Source organism: Lissotriton vulgaris, chromosome 8 (assembly GCF_964263255.1).
Source record: "Lissotriton vulgaris chromosome 8, aLisVul1.2, whole genome shotgun sequence".
NCBI lineage: Eukaryota > Metazoa > Chordata > Amphibia > Caudata > Salamandridae > Lissotriton > Lissotriton vulgaris.
In genome coordinates, this window is record NC_141696.1 from 1,269,193,471 (window position 1) to 1,269,218,476 (window position 25,006).

At 46.9% G+C, this 25,006-nt stretch overlaps 1 protein-coding gene across 1 annotated transcript in view; it reads left to right on the forward strand.

Moving 5' to 3' along the window:
* The window catches only part of MIPEP (mitochondrial intermediate peptidase), an 833,321-nt gene that overhangs the window by 216,029 nt on the left and 592,286 nt on the right, over nt 1–25,006 (forward strand). The window contains exon 11 of the mRNA XM_086935192.1: nt 20,744–20,897. Within this exon, the coding sequence (XP_086791318.1) occupies nt 20,744–20,897 (154 nt within the window). The remainder of the gene's footprint in view (nt 1–20,743; nt 20,898–25,006) is intronic.

The window sequence follows — 25,006 nt, forward strand, 5'->3', positions numbered from 1 at the left end:
ATTCCAGCATAGTTCCCTCTGCCACTTCCTTTGCGACCAATTAGTGCAATGACAGAGCAGCAGTCACTATCTGATATTCCTAGATAACACTCCGAGTTCTTCAACAAGATAAAAACTTAGCAAACCTGGAAATCCCCGCTTGCTATGTTTTGATTAGTAATGGAACTCTAATGAGCAACTGATAACTATCACTTCCTAGTGACATCTTTAATTGACGTCTTATGTCCAGCAAACTTGCGTCAAACCCGGCACCTGTCAGGTATAAATATTACCAACGTTGCCTTAAGCAATGCGAGCCTGTTGCCCGGTTAGGAGCTGTTGTGAGCTGCGAGCTACTGATGCTGGCTGCCTGCATGACCCTGTGTTGGTAAATCTAGCACTCTGTCGCTGCAGCCTGCTATCCTGTGGTGGTGAAGCTGCTGATTACCATTATCGCCGCTACAGCGCGAACTATGGTGCAGTACGCTTAAGGAGCTGAACAGACGTCCCTCTGCGAAGACATCCAGCAGATTCCAGCTGCCCGCGGACGCTGTCCCCCCTCCTTCCTCGACGCGCTGAAGAAAGCCGCTGCCTTTCTCGTGCAGAGAAATCCAGTCCCGGCGCTTCCGGTTTACCCTCGCGGGTGACTCGGATATCGAGAGAGACCCCTGAAGGAGATACCAATCCTCCATCATTCTATTCAGAGGTATGGTGTTGACTAAACCCTTAGACGAGAATTCTTGAAACAAACCTTGGCAAAACCAACTTAACTTAAAGCTACTTACTTACTCCCCTTTTCACGTGTTAGGCTTAGGTCAGGCACACTGGGGTAGGCTTAGTTAGAAGCACCAGTTGAGTATGTTAGCCAAATGTATATATGACTGTATATATGTTTTATTACTTTTAAACCATTGTATGGCTAAGAAACCATATCAATGCTTTTACAGTTCTATTTCGCAATACTTATCTTACTGCACGTACTTTTTATAATAACAATTATTGCAATTGTGGCAATACATTTCTCTTGTACGAGAAGAAAGACTGTTCAATAAATGTTAACCCTTTATTGATACACGCCCGTCTCTCTATTCTCTACATCTCGTGAAAGTAAACTGTACTAGACTGACTGAGTGAAATACATGTCTATTGTTTCACATGACCCTAGAGATTGACTCTTGATCTGAGGAGCAAAGTTGTCATGTTGCACGGTTGTTGGAAAACTGAATCCCTTCTTGTCTGTGCCAAGGAAGCTGATCACTTCCTCTGCAGAGAAGAAAGTTTCCAGTGACCTCTGAGCTAGTTGGTAACACAACCCAATTAAGTTTAGCATAGTCAGTGGAGGTCTGGAATATAAGCAGTTCCACGTCGATACTACTGTTTATGTTATTCCAATGCGCAGGGCCTAGTGGGAAACTAGGAACTACACTACAATAGACATGTCAAGGAGAGCAGCTCGGATCATGCGCCATAATAGTGGGGGCGTGTTCATAAATTTAGGAAGAGAAAGAAAAAAGAGGGGAAGGAGGGGGCAAGGCAAGACCAGCGTGCTGTTCTGCACAGCTTCCGATTGAGTATGAAGGGTGTGATTGGCAGAGCGTCGCAATTGCGTCAATTGCGTCAAAGTTGGCATAATGGCGGTAGGGGTTTCCCTGGGAGTTGCAAGTCTAAAGTCTGGAATCATCAAATGGTGAAAGGAAAGAGAAGGGTGGCAGCTAAGGCAATGGGGCTGAGGAGACACAAGCGGGGGTTCACGGGGCAGGTCATCTTTGCACATTAATTGGTAAAAGTGGTTGAGGAGTGTGTCCCAAGCAAGAAAAATGGGTCATTTGCGTAGATGACTGACCTCCTCAGAGTGTAGGGTCTCCCCGTCAGCCCTCCCCCAGTGCCGTAGCGCCCCATACCAAGACTCGGGCTCAGGGGCCTTACTCGATCTCCAAGTGGGAATTTCATTTTGAAGTAATAATACTCAAGATCCTTCGTCGTTGAGGTCAATCAGTTTGAGACCTGTTTGCAACACCGTTGAACAAGAAATACCAGAACTTGACCAGCAGGCCGTGGCATTCATTGTGATGGAAGGCACGCTTTCAAGTTCAGTGTAAAACACCTTTGTTTACACCTTTCCACCTCACTTGAGTTCGTTTTTAGTCATTCAGTAGCCCTCTGCTAATTGCTTTGCTATGAAGATGCTTTTATTTGCAAGTGTTACACCATTTATGAACTTTATTAGGCTTTGAAATTTTTAGCTACAGAAGATACTGGTTGTGTTTCGCTGTCCAGTTAGACATGCTTTAAGGGAATCCCTGACCATTGTTTCTAATTCAGTCAACCACTTGTGACACTAAATACTGTCCTTAGTTAACAGAATGCATTTTTTTTAAAGATTATTTTTATTGAACAATCAAAGAAATGGTAATTACATTCAAAGATCATTACGAGTATCGTGTTACATTTTTATCGTCAGGCAAAAGTATCATACATTATAGTGGCGGACAATACAAATCTGGTCACCTTCTAATTACATCAGGCGTTGTTGGTTTGTCAAGGGAGGGGACACATGGGGGCCCACAAACATTCCCACGATATTCCATTTAGTCCAGAGCGCTGTCCATTTTCTGGGACAGCCACTAGCTACATATACTGTATTTTCCTTTACCATACACCAGCCCATGTCTTTTTTCCATGCGTTGCAGAATGCATTTTTGCTACAAAGTGACATTTTAGTGATGCCAACAGTGTGTGACCAAAATGTCTTGAACATAAAAAAAGCCTGTAGTTATTTTGTTTTTTAGGTCTCGTCTGGCGAAAGCAGCGCATGCGCTGCTCTCGCTATTGCGAGTACCTTTTGGAATCAATTCTGCGAGGGCTTTCATGCACACGTCTGCATGGACAAACATTTGTCCATAGCAAACAGCATGCGCGTGTCCTTAGGGACTGTGGACAGTCCCACGCCATTGTGTTACCATAGCAATGAAAATGCCCCTTCGCGTATGCTTTCACTTAACCGTCGCTTTTTTTTTTATAATCGCTATCACTTTCACTTTCATGGAACTTGTTCTTCTCCCTCCCTCATCCAACTTCCTCGTTCTCTGTCCCTCCATCTTTTTCTGCCTCCCTTTCTCCCTGCATTCTCCTGTCCTTTTCCCTCTACTTATCTGTTCCTTGCCCTCTCATACCTTCCCTTCGCCCGTTATTCAATCCTTCTCGCAACCTTCGAGGTTTCTTGGCAGAAAGTGGTCCCATTTCATACATTTGATCAGGCTCTGCGTTTTGCCTATAGCCCGTGCTCTGCCTCCTTGCACCTTGGTGTGTGTTTCTGTGCGGGAGGGGAGGGTGGGGGAGAGTGAATGGTTCACTAGAAGTAGAGATTTTTAAAAACTGGAAAGTGGATAAGTACATTGCATTAAGTAAGGAGGGTCAAAACTGGTTTTCTTATTCAACAACAACTTAATGTGTTATCTTATAGAAATCTCTGAGTGTGTGACCGATTTGGGTGGCCTTTTATAATTTGTCTCTGAACTGTGGCGTTTGCTTTGTTCTCCATTTGCTCAGCTGACACTGGGCTTTTTTATATATTCTTTTCAAGCTTGAAGGGTTACTCATTGAACTTTATGGCTCGGCTGCTCATCTGCTCTTAATCTTGGCTACAGCAATAACAAAGGAATGTTGGGGGGCTATGCTGGCAATTTCCTGAGGCATGTTAACAATGTAAAGAGAAGGGAGATCGGATATATTGTTTGTTTTTCTTTCAGAGTGTGTTAGACAGGATTCAGACAAGATAATGTCGCTTTTGGTGAATGTCAGGGTATCCACAAGACTGTGCTTTATTTAGCAGACATTTGCATACTGCAAGCTGATTTCCACGTTTTACAGCACCAGGGTTACAGGAAATGGCCGCAGCAGAAACGGTCCAGTTTACTTAATGATTAACAAACATTGCATGTAGTTTTTATCGGATTTTCATGACCCCCTAGGTCCGAGGACTTGCTTTATTGGTTCAGATCAGCGAGTTTTACTCACTTTTGTCTCAGTATATTCATGTTATTGTGTTTTTGGGGTGTTTTGAGTCAGCGTGCAGATGATGTATTCACTGAGAAGACCATCTTGCATCACTCTCCACCACCTGTGATTACTGTATGCCGTATTACACTCCATGTCCCTCTAGGCTCGATGCAGAAACCTACTATATGCAAACGAACTGTGACCCCCCGCCAAAGGGCACATCGCAGCTCCTATTCCACGTGCCCTCTGCATCCACTGCAGAGCTATCCTTTTAAAATGCAGGTCATAGGTTAAGCTCTGTGCAAAACCCATAGGACGTCATCTTTCCATGGTTGATAACACGAACATCACTGGTTTACAGTGTAATAACTTTACTTGCAGCGCTAATAATAAATGCAAAACGTTCTCTGGCAGGAGGCGCTTTGAACAAAATATTAGTGCACATTTGAGTATTAAAGCTTCACCTGCATCACCAGGTGGGTGGAATACACCCCCCATAGTCCTGAAGCCGTTGAAACGGTTCCAGGCAGATCTGCGGTTGGGGCAGAAGAGACTTGCCGCGTTCCACCAACTTGGGCTGCAGCTGCCCTGCTGGAATATGTGCACATGTGCACCGCACTCCTTTCCTCCTGCTTCTGGTGTACCGAGGAGAAGGGGAGGGGGAACCTTCGGGGAGTACACACCATGTAGGTAGAGGGAGGGAAAGTTCATAGGACCGTGCCGGGGCTCCATGAGCAGGGGCCACTAGAATTATAAGGTAGCGGACCACCAAATAATATGGCAGGTTTGATTAAATTATGCGGCAAGGAAAGGCATAAGCTGCATAATGGGGCACAATTTTCGTTCGTATTACTTCATTATTTTATAATGTTTACATATGGTGATACTGTCTGGGCAAAGATTACATGTCGTTAGTACCAGTTTAACAGCCAAATATAGAAATCGGCAACTAAAAGATGACCAGTTAACCTTTGCAAAGGGCCTTCCACTGTGTCCAAACACATGTTGCAATGTTTTTAGTAACTTTTGATCAGTTTGAGCTAGAAACTATTTTTATTGTTAAAATCTGCAGATTATGAGTAAAGTGTGGCAAGTCCATAACTGTGCAAAAAAAGCTGCGGCTACAGAATCAGCATACATACAAGGATGAGACGCTTCCACACATGAAGAAACAGTCATGCTTTTGTCTCTCTCGCCCATGTCAAATCTCTCTTTTTTTTAGATGAGATGTTTTCTATGACAACTGGTCGAAGGCGTTCACGGGGAGCGTCACCCAATAATTTATGGTTATGTTGGAAACCGAAACGTGGGCGGTAAGAGTAACGTAGCCAACCACATTTGAAAAACAAGCATTGAAAATGCAATAGGTCTCGCCTTTCATTAAGTTAAACCCATTTGCTTTGCTAATGCTATTGTATAGCAAAGCAAATGGCTTTAACCTAATGAAAGGCGAGACCTATTGCATTTTTAATGCTTGTTTGTCCGGCCTTTGCAGCATCTTTATCTGTTTCACTAGATTATTTTCTTCCAAACAATTGCTAGATAATATACATACATAGAGGTGGTTGTGGTCAGCAGGCTACATCCATTTCCCTATTGAATTGTTATTCTCATTTTGCTTTTTTGCTTCCACCCACTACACCATACAGCATAGGCCTGTGAGGTCAGCTCACTCTGCCCATTGGCTCACTTCTCTTTGAGTGAGTGCACAAAGCTTGTGTACATTATTCATATCCACTTGAAAATAGTTCTCATCTCGTCTGTGACAAAGCTCTTTCAAAGTGTCCTTTTTTTAATTATATTTTTTGTATATTATATATTCTTTAAATGTCTATCTTGCCTGCCTTTCACATGCCCTGTTCGATAGGAATTTATTTCCTGTCTCATTTTCAGAGTTGCTTTTGTAACGTGTTTAAGTGACATTGTAGCTGGCTGCAGTTTGAGTGCATGATTGAAGTTGAAGTTGAAATATTTATAGAGCGCACGTCTACCAGGCGGTTCCTTGGCACTATGGATGCAGACCCAGGAGGGCAAAGGGTGGATACTTAGGCCGGAAAGGCTTGTGAGAAGAGTAGAGTCTTCAAGACTTTACGAAAGTCGAGATAGGAGAGCGTGGATCTAATCGAGCAAGGAAGGGTGTTCCAGAAGGTGGGTGCAAGGACGGAAAACTTCACACCCCCAGATTTTTTCTTCCTGAAACTGGGTACAGCCAGAAGGAACTGGGTAGAGGAACGCAGCTCCCTACTGGGAGCATGAATCTTGATTGCCGAATTAATAAAGGCTGGAGCAGTTCCAGCGCAAGCCTGGAAGGTCGTGCAACCCATCTCGAAGAAGGCGCACTCCCGAATAGGGAGCCAGTGCAGGGATTTAAGTAAAGGAGGGACGTGGTGAAATTTCGGGAGGCCATAAATGAGACGAGCCGCCTTGTTTTGGACCATTTGAAGGCGCCGAAGATCATAGGCAGGGACCCCGTTGTACAAGATGTTGCCGTAGTCGAGGCGTGACAAGACCATGGCCAATAGGATTAATTTGAGAGCAGGAAAGGAAAAAAAACGAGATATCTTACGAATAATGCGAAGAGCTAAAAAGCAAGATGACACCACTGAGCTGATCTGAGAATGAAGAGTGAGGTGGTTGTTGAGAGTGATCCCTAGTGTCTTGACTGAGGAGGAAGGTGAGGGAGGGGTACCCAAGGAAGGAGGCCAAATCTGGATTTAACTTAAGGTGGTTGCAGTTCATCCAGTCCCTGATGACAATCATGACCAATTGGAAATTGTGAATGGACTCAGGGGAGGAAGAAAGGTTAAAAATAAGCTGGAGGTCATCGGCGTAATTGTAGACCGTGACCTCCATCTGCTGTAAACCAAAAATGAGAAGAAAAATGTATAAATTAAAAAGGAGAAGGGAAAAGGAAGAGCCTTGAGGAACGCCACATTGAACCTTACGTGGGGGTGCCAAAAAGTCGGCCAGATGGACGGCCTTTGTGCGGCCACTCAGAAAGGAGGTGAGCCAAGCCAGAGCATGTCCCCTAATGCCGGCCGCCTCGACACGGGAAAGAAGAATGGAATGATCAACCGTGTCGAAGGCGGCGGACAGATCAAGGAGGACCAGTGCCTGGGGCACGTTGACATCCATCCCCTCTCTGAGCTTGTCCTTGACGGAAAGAACTACCTTTTCCGTGGAGTGTTATGGTCGAAAGCCCGCCTGGCAGGGGGCTAAACTGCTGCTATCCTCCATAAAAGCACTCAGAACTTTTGTGACGTGGCTTTCCAGGACTTTACCCAAGAACGGGAGAAGGGAAATGGGGCGGTAGTTGGGAAGGGAAGTCTGGTCGGCGCCAGGCTTTTTAAGAATAGGGATAATGATTGCTGATTTGTGAAGGGCAGGGACGATACTCTGGGTCAGGGAATCATTGAGAAAGGTAAGAGGTGGCAAGGGACAAGCCAAAAAGATCTCCCTTAAGATGTATGCCGGGCAGATGTCGGAGGGGGATCCTGATTTGACTCTGGTAATCAGGGCCAAGAAGGTTTCCCTGGTCAGAGGAGGAATGTGATCCAGGTGAGACAGATTGGATGGGGTTTGGGGGTCGGTGAAGGACGGGGAGGGCGGTGAGATGCTGGATTTGATGACAGCTATTTTCTCAATGAAGTACTCATTGAGAGAGTCACAGAGGGATTGGGAAGGGGAGATTTTTAGGGTGGCTCTGTCTGAGGAAGCCAGCTCATGAACGGTAGCAAAAATTTCCCTGGGTAGGTTTTCAGCCGAGAGGATTTCAGAGGAGAAATAGTTGGCCTTGGCTAGAAGAATGGCTTTTTTATATTCGTTGGATATGGAAATGTAGTGCGATTTCAGTGCGGGGCAGTAGGCGCATCTCCAAGCGCGCTCTGCCTGCCGCACAGTAAGTTTGGATGATGATTTAGTCTCATCTGAAAGAAACAGGTTAGTATTAGATTCCTTACCTTAGAATATCCCCAGGCGTCAGACTGGATCCGGAAATGTTTGCGTAGCAGTACCCTTGCGCGTCGGTAGGCGTCGTCTGCGGCTCCGCGTCCGTCGTGGGCGCCATGATGACGTCGTCGGAGTACTTAGACGCCGCCTCCGCGTGCTGACGTCAGTTATTCTTTTTTCCGCGCCAGCAGCACAGATCCGGAAAAAGTGGTACGTTAGTCACTTTTTGACTAACTGTTTTGAGATCTTTTTGATCCTTTCTTCGAATCTTCAACTCCGATCGGTGCCAGTAGGGATGCCAGGTTATAAGCCTTGTGGGGACTGCGACCGACTGATGTCGGTCACCGACCCTCACCGTCGGTGCCTCCACTGTCTCGGCGTCGATCATGACGAGAAGACCCGCTCCGACTGTCAGGCCTTAACCTCGAAGGCTAGGCGGGAGCGGTCCCGCAAGCGGCTCGAGCTCCGGCAGTCGGCCCTGCGCCGTGAGAGGTCCCGGTCCGGACGGAGGTCAAGGGACCGGTCGCGGGGGTGGAGCCATCATAGCTCCGGGAGTTGACATCACTCCTCCGGGTCGAAGTCGTCGTCAGGTAAGCACAAAAGTCGAGGAGACGTCATCGCTCTTCCGACTCCCCCCGACGCTCGCGTGATGCGGCCGGGGGTTCGGGTGACACCACCCACGCGGCTCCGTCTGAGTCGCGGGCGTTGCGACCTGCCCCATACCCTCCGGTCCCTGGGCAGCAAGCGACGCCGGAGGAGATAGAGCGCTTCCTCATGGCCATGAGGTCCCTCTCTCCTCCGACGGGTTCCGCGGCGCCTTCGGGCCCAGCGGACCCGTCTTGCGGCCCTAACGGGTCTGGTGCTTCGGCCCCGACGCCGCCGGCGCCTTCGGGCCCGGCGCCTTCGGGCCCCACTGGATCCGCTTCTGGATCCGGATCGTCGCCGGTCGACCTGACGATCTCACCGGCGCCGGTTCCATAGGTGTCACCTCCGGCGCCGTCCTCAATACCTCCCTCGACCCGAGTCCGGCGTCAGAGCTGCGCCGCTGGGCACTTCTCTCGACGCCGCTTGGGGAGTTCTACTTCAATGAACCGGCCCCGTCCTTTGAAAATCCTGATTATCAGGAGATGGGTGATGAGGAGTATTGGGAGGGGTCTGAGGACCCTCTGACACTTGAGTGTCAGTCCCAGGAGGACTGGACAGGTGGACTTGGGGATGCCAGTGGTCTGGACACTTCGCCAGACACTGGTTTTGTCTCACCTCCTACCGTGGCTTCGGAGGAGGGGGCAACCTTCAGTGTGGTGTTGACGCGGGCAGCCAAGGCCTTGGGCCTTGAGCTCCCCGTCGCGGCCGTGAAGACTAACCTCCTTACTGAGGTCCTTAAGCCGCAGCCAAGCTCAACAGAGCCTCTGCTGCCGTTCAATGAAGCCTTGACTGACTTTCTTTTGGGCACTTAGTCCAGGCCCGCTACTGGCCAGCCTGACGATAGGAACGTAGCCAGACGCCACCGCCCGGCCCCGGCCACACTTGTTTACTGTCCACCCACCGCACCCCCGAGAGCCTGGTCATCCAGGCCTTTAATTCCCAGACCGCATTTTCGTCGGCTCCGCCTGATCGGGAATCCAAGAGGTATGAGAATTATGGAAAGAAAATATTCTCCTCCCTTAGTTTGGGACTGCGGTCTTCCAACACCGCATGCCTCTTGGGCCGTTACACCCACTCCCTGTGGGACACGGTCGCGGACGTGCTGCCACAATGCCCGGCGGAGGTCAAGGCTAAACTCGCCCAAGCCCTTGCAGAGGGTCGAGATGCGGCACGTTTCTCCATCCGGTGTGGGCTGGTTACCACCGACTCACTGGGCAGAGTGATGGCAACGACAGTGGCGATTCGTCACCATGCCTGGTTGAGGTCCGCCAACTTTTCGGCCAATGTCCAAAATACTCTCATGGACATGCCGTTTGATGGCCGTCGGTTCTCTTTGGCGACAAGGCAGACCATGCGCTTGAGCGCTTTAAGGACTCCAGGGCTACGGCCAAGTCCTTGGGCCTCTGGGCCCCGCGCCAGCAAACGGGTGCCTTTCGCTCCTTTCATGCCCAAGGAAGGGGCTCCCCCAAACGTGCTGCCAGCCACGCACCGCAGACTAACATTCAACGCGGTGGCGGCCGTGGAAATCGCAGTGGAGGCGACCGGGGACAACGGCGAGGCCAGTCCACACCTTCCCCCGCAGCATCTGCCTCAGAACCGTCCTAGTCCGTGCTTTCAGGCCCATGTGACGCCAGTGGGGGGCAGGGTTTGCCATCACCACTCCCAGTGGCGCACTGTCACATCGGACAGGTGGGTGCTGCAAATCCTCCGAGGGGCTACTCCCTCCCCTTCGAGACGACCCCTCAAGCCATGCCACCGCAATACCACCGCGTATCGCGGGATCATATGCAGCTTCTGCAGGAGGAAGTTACGGCCCTCTTGGCCAAGGGGGCCATCGAGCTTGTTCCTGGGCCAGAAGTAGGGTGTGGTTGCTACTCCAACTACTTTCTGGTACCCAAGAAGGGCAAAGGGGGCCTACGCTCTATCTTGGATCTACGAAACGTCAACGGCTTCCTCCGGAAGGAGAAGTTCAAAATGCTGACACTGGCTCAGGTCTTAGCTGCCCTGGACCCAGGAGACTGGATGGTAGCGTTGGACTTGCAGGACGCTTATTTCCACATCCCCATCCTGCCGGCCCACCGGCGCTACCTGTAGTTCACGGTAGGCCACGAGTACTTTCAGTTTACCGTGCTCCCCTTCGGCCTTACCAGCGCCCCACGGGTGTTCACGAAAGTGATGGCGGTGGTCGCAGCCCATCTGCGCAGGTTAGGGGTTTCAGTCTTCCCCCTACCTCGACGACTGGTTGTTGAAGGCGGGCTCGCCCCAGACAGTCGTCCGCCACCTCCAGACGACTGCAGACCTCCTGCACCAGCTGGGGTTCTCCATCAATGTGCCAAAGTCACACCTGTGCCCCTCTCAGAAGCTCCTTTTCATCAGAGCGGTTCTCGACTCGGCGCAGTTTCGGGTTTACCCCCCCGAACAGCGGGTTCGGGATATACAGCTTCTGATTCCGATCTTTCAGCCTTTATCCTGAGTCTCGGTCAGGTTGACACTGCGGCTTCTGGGGCTGATGGCTTCCTGCATCCTTTTGGTGCATCACGCCCGTTGGCGGATGCGGGCTCTGCAGTGGGACCTGAAGTTTCAGTGGGCCCAGCATCAGGGCAACCTGTCTGACCATGTCCTGATCTCGGAGGGCACTGCGAGACAGCTGCAGTGGTGGCTCACGGACCGCGAGTGTGTCTGCGGCAGATCTCTCTCCCTTCCCCAACAGGAGCACGTAGTTGTGACGGACGCATCCCCCCAGGGCTGGGGAGGCCACATGGGAGAGGCGAAGATCAGAGGCCTCTGGTCTCCGGCAGATTCCCAGCTCCATATCAACCTTTTGGAGCTGCGGGCGATTCGTCTAGCACTGAAGGCATTCCTCCCCTCTGTCTGGGGGAGTGTAGTGCAGGTGTTCACGGACAACACCACCGCCATGTGGTACTGCAACAAACAGGGCGGGTGGGGTCGTGGACCCTCTGCCAGGAGGCTCTGCGCATCTGGCAGTGGCTGGAACATCAGGGCGTGACCCTGGTGGTTCAACACCTGGCAGGTTCTCTGAACGCCAGGGCGTACGAACTCAGTCACCGGTGCATGATGGATCAAGAATGGCGTCTGAACTCGGACGTGGCGCAAGGTCTCTTTCTGCAGTGCGGAGAACCTTGGTTAGATCTATTCGCCACAGAAGAGAACGCGTAATGTCATCAGTTCTGCGCGTTGGAATTTCCAAGGCGGCACTCGCTCGGAGACGCTTTTCGTCGCGAGTGGAGTTGCTGTCTGTTGTACGACTTTCCGCCTATACCACTTCTGCCCAGAGTGCTGAAGAAGATCAAGCGCGACCGGACCCAAGTCATCCTTGTGGCTCCGGACTGGGCACGAAGGTACTGGTATCCCGAGCTACTCAGTATGTCAGTTGATCCCCCGGTTCGTCTGCCTCTTCAGGAGGACCTTCTGTCGCAGCAGCAGGGGACGGTCCTCCACCCGAACCTGTCCAGTCCCCACCTCCATGCTTGGAGATTGAGCGGCGACAGTTGAGGCCATTTGACTTGCCTCCTGAAGTCTGTAACCTAATTCTGGCAGCCAGGCGTCCCTCCACAAAGTCGGTATACGCCTGCAGGTGGAACAGATTTGTGGCATGGTGCACAGCAAAGGCTGTGGATCCTCTCTCTGCCCCTCTTTCTGAGGTTCTTCTCTTCCTCCTTTCTCTTGCCCAGAAGGGCTCTGCTCTAGGCACTATCAATGGCTACCTTTCTGCCCTTTTGGCCTTTCTAAGGCTGCCTGATCAGCCTTCTTTGTTCAAGTCCCCTATTGTAACTCGTTTCCTGAAAGGCATCACACACACGTTTCCACCTGTTCCGTTTGTGATGTCTCAGTGGGACTTGAACCTGGTTCTTACCTATCTGATGTGCGCTCCCTTTGAGCCACTTACAACTGTCCTCTCCGCCTTCTTACTTTGAAGACTGCTTTCCTGGTTGCCATCACCTCTGCCAGGAGAGTGAGTGAGCTCCAGGCTCTTTCCTCTAAACCTCCTTTCCTTTCTGTCCATCCGGACAAGGTTGTGTTGCGGACTAGACCCTCTTTCCTGCCCAAGGTCGTCACGGCCTTCCACATCTGGCAGTCCATCACCTTGCCCACCTTCTTTCCGCCTCCGCATCCCTCAAAAGAAGAGGAGCGGCTCCACCGTCTGGACCCAAAACGTGCGCTCTCGTTTTATCTTGATCGCACTCGCCAGTTCCGGGTGGCTGACCAACTCTTTGTTGGTTACGTGGGCGCTAAGAAGGGACGGGCAGTACACAAGCGGACCATCTCTCGGTGGGTCATGTTGTGTATCAAGGCATGTTACTCCTTGGCTAAGAAGGAGCATCCTGTTGGGCTGAGGGCCCATTCCACTCGGGCCACGGCGGCTACTACTGCCCTTGCAGGACATTTATCAGGCAGCTACGTGGGCCTCGCTGCACACGTTCGCAAGACACTACTGCCTGGACAGTCCAGTCCGGAGGGATGGCTTCTTTGGCCGTTCCGTCCTCCAGGACTTTCTGGTGTGATTATTGGTTCGCAGACCCACCACCGGGGTTGGTATTGCTGGGGTATCTATTCTAAGGTAAGGAATCTAATACTAACCTGTTTCTTTCAGATGAACAAGTTACTTACCTTCGGTAACGATATATCTGTAAGAAACAGTAGTTAGTATTAGATTCCTTACCACCCCACCCATCCTCTCCGTTCTGCGAACTGATATCTAGGGTTAAGGTCATCCCCTTTCAGGGTCCTAGTTTCAATGGCACCAGTGTTGGTATTTGACATGGCTCTCCGTTTTGTCGCGGAAAAGCTGTGTCTAAGAACTGACGTCAGCACGCGGAGGCGGCGTCTAAGTACTCCGACGACGTCATCACGGCACCCACGACACCGACGACGGACGCAGAGCCGCAGACGACGCCTACCGACGCGCAAGGGTACTGTAACGCAAACATTTACGGATCCAGTCTGACGCCTGGGGATATTCTAAGGTAAGGAATCTAATACTAACTACTGTTTCTTACAGATATATCATTACAGAAGGTAAGTAACTTGTTCGTTGCTTTCACAAAAAATTATAATAAACTACATGCCTTGCATGGAGGGCTTGTTTTTTAACTTCACTAGTGAAATAGCCGCATTAATGAATATTTTTTATTTGTAATATTTTTATTACATGCCTTTGGGTGCCACATTTAGTCGGCAGCCTTTTTTTCTTTAAATAGCATATACAAATAATAATAAATAACCATAGCACAGGCATGACCATGCCAAACCTATTACTTTTCCAATGCGTGTTTAATACTTGGTCATGAGGCACCAAATGTGATATTTCTTATTGGAACCTTTGTACTACAATAGTATGATATCACATTGATATGGTTATGGTGATTCTTTCTGCTCAATGACTAGTTATTAAATATGTGTAATTAGTACTTCTTATAGAAGCCAGAAAGGTAGATGTGAATGGGTTTTAATGATCATTAATAGCCTAATTAAATAGTCATAACATACTAGGGAATTAAAGGACAGCTCACACCTTTTGTGAAGCTGCTTAAGGTAGACGATTCTTGTGCCATGGGTACCAAAGGCTGCACTTAAAGAAACACTTCGAGGCATGTGTGGCTGTAAATGCATTTGCTTTGCATAATCCTGTTTTTTTTCATTCAGAAGAACACTTACAACAATAGCACAAGTTATTCCCTGAAACCTGTTTGAGATACTCCCCTCTTCTCATCTTTAGAGCATAAATGGCTGCTACTGTCCCTGCTCACCTGACAATTGCTTCCAGGACTGTCTTGCAGTTACCTGACAAGTGCCGAAGAACAAACCTGACATTTTGTTTTCCTAGGGTAGCCATGTGGCTTCTTGTTTTGAGACCTCTGAAATCCCGAAGAATCAGAGCCTTGTAACAGTAGTGCAAGCTGTCCAAGTCATTAGTAAATTGACGAGTCTCCGTCTCAGCCCAGTGGGCCTTTAAAAAAGACCAACTGAAGAAGACAGCAAAGCCGATAGCTGTGGTCTTGATGCACTGTGGCGTTTGCTGCTCAACCATGTGGACTGGAATATCACTTGGCTGCAGAGTGTGAAGTCAAATTCATAAGTCTTCCCCCTTTAGTATCAAGAACTGCATGAAAAAAGCTCACAAAGTCTGAATTTTGTGAAAAAGTCTCTGCATGAATCTAAGTATCATAATATGTCCTTGCGGACACCACCCTGAGAGATAGCGGCGATTACTCTTTCCGGGTTTCGTAGTGCGTCCTACTGCTTAGAAAATGTTCATGCTGTAAATACCTTTTCCTATGAATTTTCACTAAGCTAATTTGAGGCTGTCAAGCCATCCCCAGGCTTCACCTTTGATTTGTATTAGTAGGGGAATCCTGCTTTCCCATGAAGCTGCATCTGCACAACAGACCTGGAAAAACCCACATTGTAGTTCTGGTGGTTGCATACTCAGTTGTGGCCTCTGGAGATGGCTTCTCTTGTTTGGATTTTTCTCCATCTCTCCTCTGCTTCAGTAGTTGCTCCTGTCAGACTGACTCCCAGGTTGCAAAATCTGATTCTTATATCATCTGCAATCTGCTATCACCGATGTTAATTATACCCCAAGTCCTCTGGTAACTTATTTTATCACTGTGTCAAATCTCCATCCTTGGGTCATTAGGCTGATATTGTCCACTCCGGGGGCAGGTGTTCTTGTTGATAGTCCTACTACAACAACCTGACGAGGCACTCTTTCTTAGACTAGTTCAACTGTGATAAGCATCATAAGGATGGTCCCCATGAAATGTTATTACCATATAGTAAAGTAAGCTGGTTTACACTTGCTTCTCTACTTTTATCTCCTTCGTTTTAGTGGATATTCTTAAAATCTTACTAGAGTTTTTTTATCAACTTATTTTTTTCCTTTCTTTTTTATCACTGAATTCTTTGTCTTCTGATTGTTTGTTGCTGCATCTTCAGTACCATTGATAAAACTTAATCTTAGAGCTTGACCTTCACTCTCTGAAGCTGAAACTAAGGAACTATAAGAAAGTTATTGGCATTCATGCCACTGTTAGTGAATACATGATACGTGAAACCTCCAGATTCCCCCATTTGCTAGGGAATTCCTCGCGCTTTCTATGGCAAAGAAAAGTAATATTTTATGGCCTTTAGTGGGCAAAAACTGTCAAACTCAGCTGTCGTTTCACTTTGCTAAACAACATCAAAATGAAAAATCAAAGGTTCCCAAAGATTAGCTTATTCTGAAAGCACTTTTTGCTCAGTTGTTTTGCTCATATGTTTTATATTCTCAAGCAATTGTTTTGAATATTTCAGCTGTGAAAGTATTAGATTACATTTCTGTTATAAGACAACTGCATTGAGTTATCCTCATAACATGCAGCAAACAATATTGTCTTGTTCTAGACATTAAACATTGCCTCATACCGTTGTGAATCACTAGTCGTTCAGTCTGCAAGCCTTACACCTCAGGAAAGTGATATACTCTAGTTCTGCTACACAACAGGATTATGTTGCTTACCTTATAACAACAAGAGTTTTAGAATGTTGATGTGTGTACAGCATTCACTTAACTTAAAATCATGGCACTAATGTACACTCAAGAAGTGACTGTTAATGTATGGTACAAGTTAGTTGGGGAAGCTTTCTCATGTGTCTTTCATTGTTGACATCATGAACTCTAACATAATGTATCTATATAGAAGAATTGTATGTAAACAGCAGCAGCTCTAATATAATTACCTTAAAAGCATTTATGGATTGTATTTTAAGGTGCATGGATCTATGTGTGTATGCATTTATCATTTCTAGATATTATAGCTACCTGTAGTTTTTGTTGCTGTTAATAGGTTGGAGAAGGAAACTAAGGTGAGGTTCAGATCTAGTAGAATGAAACCAACTTAACACTTGCCTTACTGAAAATAAGGAAAACACCCTCATGATGAGATTCTTTCAAAGGCGTTGATGGATGGATCTATGACATGCATGTCCTGTGATTAAGGATTTTAGAGATCTGAAGCAATAATTCATGACAATTATGTTATGTTATGTTATGTTACATTTGTCTTGTATAGCGCACAGCTACTCAGAGAGTGTCCCGGCGCTTTATTGCAGACCTGTGCCAAACATAACAGAGACAAATAGCAGAGAATAAAAGACCATGAACGGAAATCAAGACTCATATCTAAAAAGTAAAAAGCCAGGTTTTCAGGTCCTTCCTAAAAGCCAACAGATTGGAAGTGCTGCGCAGTGTCACTGGTAAAGAATTCCAAAGCTGCGGAGCCAGCAATCTGAAGGACCGGCCCCCTGTACGTGCCCTTTTTATACGAGGGACCACGGCGAGAAATAGAGACTCAGATCTCAGGGAACGGGCAGGGCGATAAAAAGCTAGCCTCTTTTGGAGATATTTTGCTCCTGAAGCATGTAGGGCCTTGTGGGCCAAGGTCAAGGCCTTAAAAACTATCCGCTTCCGGATAGGCAGCCAATGAAGTGACTGCAGGAGACCCGAGGTTCTAGCTCGGCCGGGTAGTCCAAAAATGGCCCGTGCTGCCGAATTCTGGACCACCTGCAGCCGTTGCAGAAGATACTCCGGCAAGCCGAGATAAAGGACATTCGAATAGTCCATTCTCGAGCCAATTAAAGCCTGAACCGTTATCTTCCTGTGATCCTCCGGGAGCAGAGGAAGAAACTTGCGGAGCATCCTGAGGAGGCCAAAGCAAGTGCCAGTGAGACCCAGAATCTGGGATCTCAATGTCAAACCATTGTCGATCCCCAGATTCTTGGCTAGCTGGGAAGAGCCTGCTGGAGGAAACATGTTGGCAGGCCACCATTCCTGCCAATCAGGATCCGATCTGCAGCCAAAGAAGAGTACCTCCGATTTATCCGAGTTGCACTTGAGTCTGTTAAGCTGGAACCAGTTAAAAACAGCCCCAAGGCAACCGCGGATACTCTCTCCGTCAAAATCTGCTCCTTTCCCGCACGTAAAGAGGAGCTGGGTGTCATCGGCATAGGAAACGATCTGGGCCCCGAAAGATTCCGCCAGTGGGGTCATAAAGATGTTAAAGAGAGTCGGGCTCAACGCTGACTCCGACTCCCAATGACGGCATCTCGGCAGAACAGGAGGAGGCCCAGACCGTTTGTCGACGGCCAGCCAAAAAAGATCTAAACCAGCTGAGCACCGTCCCCCTCAGACCGATCTCATAAAGCCTGGCGAGGAGACCCTCATGGGGGACGGTGTCGAAGGCCGCCGACAGATCGAGCATCACAAGCATCGCTTTGCCTCCTTAATCCAGTGCCTCCTTAATTGCCTCCGAAACTTCCAAGAGTGCTGTTTCGGTGCTCAAGTTGGTGCGGAAGCCGGATTGGGTGGAATGCAGCAGATCATGGGATTCCAAATAGTTGGAGAGCACAATATGCGCGTGCTTCTCCAGGATCTTAGCAAAAGCGGGCAGAGAAATGGGCCTATAATTGGCCAAAACCTCCGAATCCAAGCCGGGCTTTTTGAGCAGGGGGATGATCATCGCCTGCTTCCAGGCCTGCGGGACCACCCCCTCACTCAAGGAGCGGTTCAAAATGGGATTCACAATGGGATTTATGACTTCGGCCACCTTTGCCAAAAATTTGGCAGGGCACGCATCAAGAGGCGATCCAGATTTAAGATTGGCCATAAGTTCCAAAGACGTGGAGACTGAGAGTGGCGGAAAGTCTGCCAGGGCCGGATCCGCACTTGCTGTTAGATCAGAAACACCCTCAGTGTAAAGAGATGAAGCAGCCACCTTCAGGGGAACGAGTCCTGGATCAATTTAATCTTAGAGGTGAAGAAGTTGGCAAGGGCACTCACCCACGCCTCAGAAGGGGGTGCCTGAGTCGAAAGAGTGCGTGGGGCCGTAAATTCCCTCTCGATAGCGAATATCTCCTTGCACAAATTAGAGGCAGTCTCGATCCTCCTCGCAAAATAACCTCTTTTTTCAGAGAGGATGTCACGATGGTAGGATTTGACAGAAGTCCTGTAAGCAAGCTTTGCCGCGGGGTCATATTGCGAGCGCCAAGCCCTCTCAGCCACCTTGCACTGCCGCCGTGAAGCCGCTGTTTTGCGGGGGGGCATCACCAGGGCAAGATCATCCAGCCTGTCCGTCAGCCATGCTTGCAGCAGTTCTAAATCCCTTTCCAGGTCTCCTGTCATAGGACATGGGTGATCCAGGCATGCCTGTGCCAGCAATTCTGGGGTCACCCGATGGTACGCCCTCAACACTTGACATAACTGCTGAGGAGGAGCACTAGATGTTTTTTTTGCCTCTGACACATAGTATTTGACTAACCTGTGATCCGACCAAAGCACCTCCAGCATCTCTATAGAAGTGGTCGAAAATATCAGATCCAGGGTATGGCCTTTTTCATGCGTTGGTCCAAAGTGATACGGAGAAAGGCCTAGAGGGGTCGTGACATCAATCATTTTGATCGTGTCTGCGTCCAGTCCATCGTCCATATGGATATTGAAATCGCCAGCCAGTATGCAATGCTCAGATCTCAGCACCAGTGCCGAGACTATCGACTGGAGCTCTTCAAAGAAAGTGCCTGTCGGTCCCGGGGGCCTATAGACTAGAAGTCCTTTGAAGGATTGACGAGGCAATAGTGCTGAGGAAAAGGCAAGAGATTCACATCCCATGATAACATCCATCGGAATAGTGGTACAAGTGGCACGTTTGTTTACCCCAAGTGCCACACCACCTTCCCGCCCTTTCAGTCTATCTTGCCTAAAGATGTTGTAATCGGGGGGGATCGCTGTGGCAATGTCGGCGTTAGAGAACTCCCCTAGCCACGTCTCCGTCAACATCAACCAGAGAGGCTTTTCTGTTACCAGAAGATCATAGATATCCAGAGCATGTCTGCTGAGTGATCTGGTATTTAATAGCAGACAGAGATGCTTCACGCAAATTATTCCCCTTAGACAGATGGACGATGAGCACGTAGCCATAAGACGACCCAATATCTCTAGAAAAAGGATCCGTTATAGCACCCCTAAGATAGTGGAGGTTTGATCACACTTGTACACTCTTGAAGGCCCATTGCCAGTGGCAGTTCGAATAATCTTCAATCAAGACAGAGGGGATTTAATATATGGCATTTTGTAATTAAAGGCGATTTATGTTTTTGTTGTTATAATTTTTAGAGCATGAATCTAACCACTTGATGAACAGAGGGCCTTAAAAACTGAGTAAAGAAATTATGTCAGTCAGGTGATAAAGAGCCCTGTTTGAAGAAGTAATCATTAAGTAATCAGAAACTCGTTTGTTTCAAGAGCCCCGCAAAAAGCATATTGGTTAGTAGCTAGGTGGACATCATCAGGAATTTGTCTTAGTGTGTGGAGAATTTCTAGTGGGAGATGAGATTTGCTTCTGGTGTTGAAGAATCCACCATCATTTGAAGTTTATCTATGAGGTAACATGGTTGGCCAAGTTGTGGGGTTGTGTAGGACACAAGCCAGATTTAAAATTATCAGTGCATCCTTAGTAAGTCAATCCAGGCTGAGCAGAAGAGAACTTGTGCTGTCAAATGTTGTATCACCAGTAATTAGATTGGTTGCTCCATGGTGGACTGTTTTGGTTGGAGTAACTTAAGACTAACAAACACATTTAAGGATAGACTTATCTTTCCTAATGTGCAAGAGCTCCAGGGTCATTGTTACCACATATTTTAAATGTGACATTGTAATTTCCTATCTTTAAGGCTGTTGCATGTTAGGATGGCGTTTAGAACATATGAGATCTCCACTTTAGAGCTCCCTTACACCAGAGCTTGGGTATTTACTTTATATTGTGAACATACTGATTTAATTTCCAAGAAAAGTGAGCACCTAGATGAGGTATTCAATTTGTGAAGAAAATTATAAACATTTGTTAATATACATGTAGTTTATTTTCTGTTTGGTGTAAGGTTCCACAAGCAGGGTGACCCCAGCAAACATATTCTACCCAGAATGATCAACCCAGTTATTGATAATGGAAGCTCAGTTTGTGCTAGTGGCAAAATCAGCTGCATTTGTCTTTTTTTAGATATCAGTGTTTCACTTGATATTATCTCTGACATTTGTATCATGTAATGCAGTGTGCATTGCATTTCACACTACATTACATTTACTGCCCTGTTCAAAATAACGCTTTCTTTTCCCTTTCAGGTATAACATAGAGCCCAGCTTGTACTCTCCATTTTTCTCACTTGGAGCTTGTATGGAAGGACTCAATTTGCTGTTCAGCCAGTTGTTGGGTATCGCCTTGTACGCTGAACAACCTGAGAATGGAGAGGTCTGGTCTGAGGACGTTCGCAAGTTGGTGAGTAGCATATTAATGTGCATACCCTACTAACAAAGCGACCAGATGTGTTCATCTATAAACTATTGCTTATATGATTGGACAGGGAATAGAACCACTGTAAAATAAAATAGGCTTGTAAAGGTGACCTTACTGTACTCGTGATGTTTTTGTGCCAATAATTGATTTGACAACGAAGGAACCCAACCGAGCATGTGCATCCATTACAGTCTTTTGTCATATTAAATGCCAACAACATTAGTTCTCCTTGTGAAGTTTTTGTAATGAACTGTGATATGTTGCACTGGAAAGATGCTGCTAGTGGCAATTAATTAGTCCCTATAAATAAACTAGCAACAGAATTTTTAGGATTGAAGCCAAAAAGGGGCAAATGGGTCGACCTGTAGGTGGCCTTCTGATTTGGATTAAAAATACAATAGCCTGCAAACTCAAAGTTCTCGATTTAGGCTCGGTGGATATTTTGGGGTTGTCATTAGGGCTTGTAAAAGGGAAACCTCCAGTAAAGTTAATGCATTTATATAATCGTTGTTGTAATCCACACAAACTTTCTGACACTATAACTACATTGTCAAACCATTTAGAACTAGATAGAGGGAACCATCAATTGATAGTTGCTGGCGATTTTAATGTCTTGTGTGAGCCGGTAGATTATATTCAGGAACTAATAGCTGAGGAAGATGAAGTAAGAGGCATTAAGAAACTAGAAATCCCGCCAATCAAAACGAGTACAAGGGTTGCACAACAGGTCATGTCCCTGACTATTGATTTTCGGTGTTCGGGCCTGTAATGGCAGAACATCTGATAAAACTGCGTGCCATACATTCCAGAGAGGGTCAAGTAGATCCAGAATAGACTACATCTTGGTCGATATCGATCTATGGCCAAATGTTAAGGATATGATGGTCCAGAATAGGTCTAATAGCGACCATAATGCCCTTGTATTAACAATGTCTAACCTAGTAGCGTGGCAAAGGGAAACCATTCAAAAAAGTGCTTCAGTGACAGCAAGTAATAATGAGAAAAGGAGAAGGTGGCCAATGATACTATCTGATGGGGAGTCTCTCCCTAAGATATACCAAAGGGTTGAGCTAGCTCTTTCTGACCTTATGCTGATTAATGGTGGAGTGGCCATCTCCATCTTTTCACGTCTAAATGCCAGGCTCAGAGCCCACTTCTCTACGTAATAAGGAAAAATTATTCCTGTAAGACACAATGCTCCCTGGTTTAACAGGAACTGTGAACAAGCTAGAACTAACTTGATAACTGCAGTTAAAAATAAATCACCACAAGCCAATAAAGAAAGCAGGAAGGGGTATAAGGCTGCGCAAGGGGCGGCAAAAAGTGATTGGGAGGGTGAAAGGTGGAGGTCACTTCTGGTGGCATCTAAAGAGAGAAATAGTCAAGTTTTTTGGCGTCTTATAGTTAATCAGACGGCAAATCCCAAAATAGTGGAACATTTCCATCTGTACCCTCAATTTTGGGAGGAGTACTTTCGGAACCTGTACCTAGATCAGAGTGATCAGTCTGTTATGGCCCTGAGGGTAAATTCATCCAGCTTCACCTCGGAGGGCGATGGTTCTCACTGTGGGTGAGACCATATTGGCTATAAAAACCCTCAAGAAAGGGAAGGCACCTGGCTTGGACAAGCTACCAGGAGACATATATGGGGCGGAACCGGAAATCTGGGGTCCATTACTTACTTCAGTCTTTAATGCCATCATGGAAGGAGTGAGATTCCGGGGTCATGGAAAGGCGCCAAAATCATTCCAATATACAAGAAAGGAGATAAGGGTTCCCCGGAAAATTATAGGGCAATTAGCCTCATAGATGTCTTCCAGAAAATCTTTGGCAAAGTTGTCCTAGCCAGAATTCATCTATGGATAGAGAAACATAACATCCTTTCCGATCTCCAGGCAGGCTTCAGGATGTCCACGAGTACAACTGATCAGGTGTTCAGATTTCTGATGTTAGTCTCAAAAGAAGTTACCATTGCTAGAGGCCACCTGTATGTTATGTTCGTGGACCTTAAGACTGCTTTCGATTCCATTGATCGATCCATTCTGTGGTCTGTTCTGAGAGATATGGGCCTACCCTCATATTTAGTCGACATCTTGATCCGTCTGCATTTTAATGCCTTTGCCAGAGTTAGATGGAACTGTGATAGTGGCCTAACCGGAAAGATCCCGATCCAAAAAGGTGTCAGACAAGGGTGTGTTGTGGCCCCCACCCTATTTTCACTCTTTATTAATGGGATTATAGGTGATCTCTTCAAATGTGGTTGTGATCCTCCTAAAATGGCGGGTAGGGTGGTACCCTGCTTGCTCTCTGCGGATGATACACTCCTAATGGCTAGAACCCCAAGGGGAATTCAGAATCTACTAAGTAGTTTCGAAAGGGCTTGTCGAGCTCGGGGACTGACAATTAATTGTAAGAAAACCAACTATATGGTGTTTAACCCATATAAACATGAGAAGGGGAAATTAATGTTGGATTCCCAAGTCCTTGAGCGGGTTAAGGTGTTCGATTATCTTGGGGTCCGTATCAGTGAGAATCTAGCATGGTCTTATCAAATTGAAAAGAGTACCATTTGCCTCCAACATATAGATAGCGCGATTGCCAAGAGATCCAGAACATCCCCGTTTAGACCCATTTCTCCGCTACTTGAATTGCACAGGGCCAAGGGCCTGGGAGCGGCACTATATGGAGCAGAGCTATGGGGTCTCGAAAATCTACAGGAATTGAATCTCGCTCAGAATAAATTCATTAAGGCCATTCTCATTCTGCCAAAGAATACCCCCTTGTTACCATTGAGATTGGACCTGGGGCACAGATCGATTGGCCACTTTGCTATCCTAAGAGCTGTGATCTTTTGGATCAGGATCTGGGATAGTAATACACAAGTTCCCATAAAGGAAGCCTTGATAGAGCTGATTGCTCTTCACAAACAATCAGGGCATATAAAATGGGTAAATTTGATCAGGGACTGGTTATTCAGATTAAATCTGGCTTCCCTATGGGAGGATCCTGGCTCGATCAAAAGAAGCATGGTTCCTACACTAAAACAAAGGTACTGGGAATTCCAAGATCGATCTAGTCTTGAGTGCAGTGTACATGGCTCCTTGACATCCAGCTTTTTAAATATGAAGGCTTGTTATGATTTTGAGGTATGTCTGGATGTTATCAAGCCGTCCCAAGCTCGAGTATTGTTTCTCCAATTTAGATATGGGACTTTGCCCCTGAATAGTTGGAGATCAAGTTGGTGAAACACTGGCTTAACTTCACTATGCCCTGCATGCCTTACTGCACCTGAGTCCAACATATATTTTCTTTTTCATTGCCATGCATACGATGACCATAGGAGACAATGGATTGTACCAGTTTGTTGGCTACTGTCTTGTAGTAGGCCAGCCGAGGCATTTAGAATATTTTCATCTGACAGTACGAGGTGGTTGGCTTTTGCTTTTTCCAGATATGTGTTATTTGCTTGGTGGAGGAGATCCATGATAATCAAATCTGCTCTGGGGAGTAGATTATGATCTCAATATTGTTTATATAAGTCTGTATTGACGGCGATTTATTATAACTGATTTTTGAATCTGACTGTGCCCACATTAGAACACACTGACAGATAAATTATGATTGTTATCTGATTTGTTCATAATTAAGTTTGCTGCTAAATGGTCTTGTGATCAAATTTTTTTAACTAGTATTTTTAAATTGTTGTTCCATGAGAAGTTTTTATTATTTTAAACTGTATTCCTTTTTGCAATGATCAAGTAATTGATCGAATAAATATTCTTCTTTTTCAACTGGCAACAGAATTAATAAGCAAAGAGCACATTTGCGATAGCTTTCAAATGTGGTTTCTACCAGTCTATTACAGAGAATTGACTTGATTCCTCAAGTGAAGTGGGCTAGCATGTTATATACACATGTTACGAAACAAATACAATCTTGTGGATCCACATGGTAAGAATATCAGATATGTAAGAAAAAGTTAATTGTATGTAGTGTGGAGAAGTGTGGCTCAGTGGTTAGAGGCGGCAGACCCGGAAGCTGGGATCGACCGTGGACCAGGGTTCGATTCCCCGCCTTAGTGGGTCTCGGGC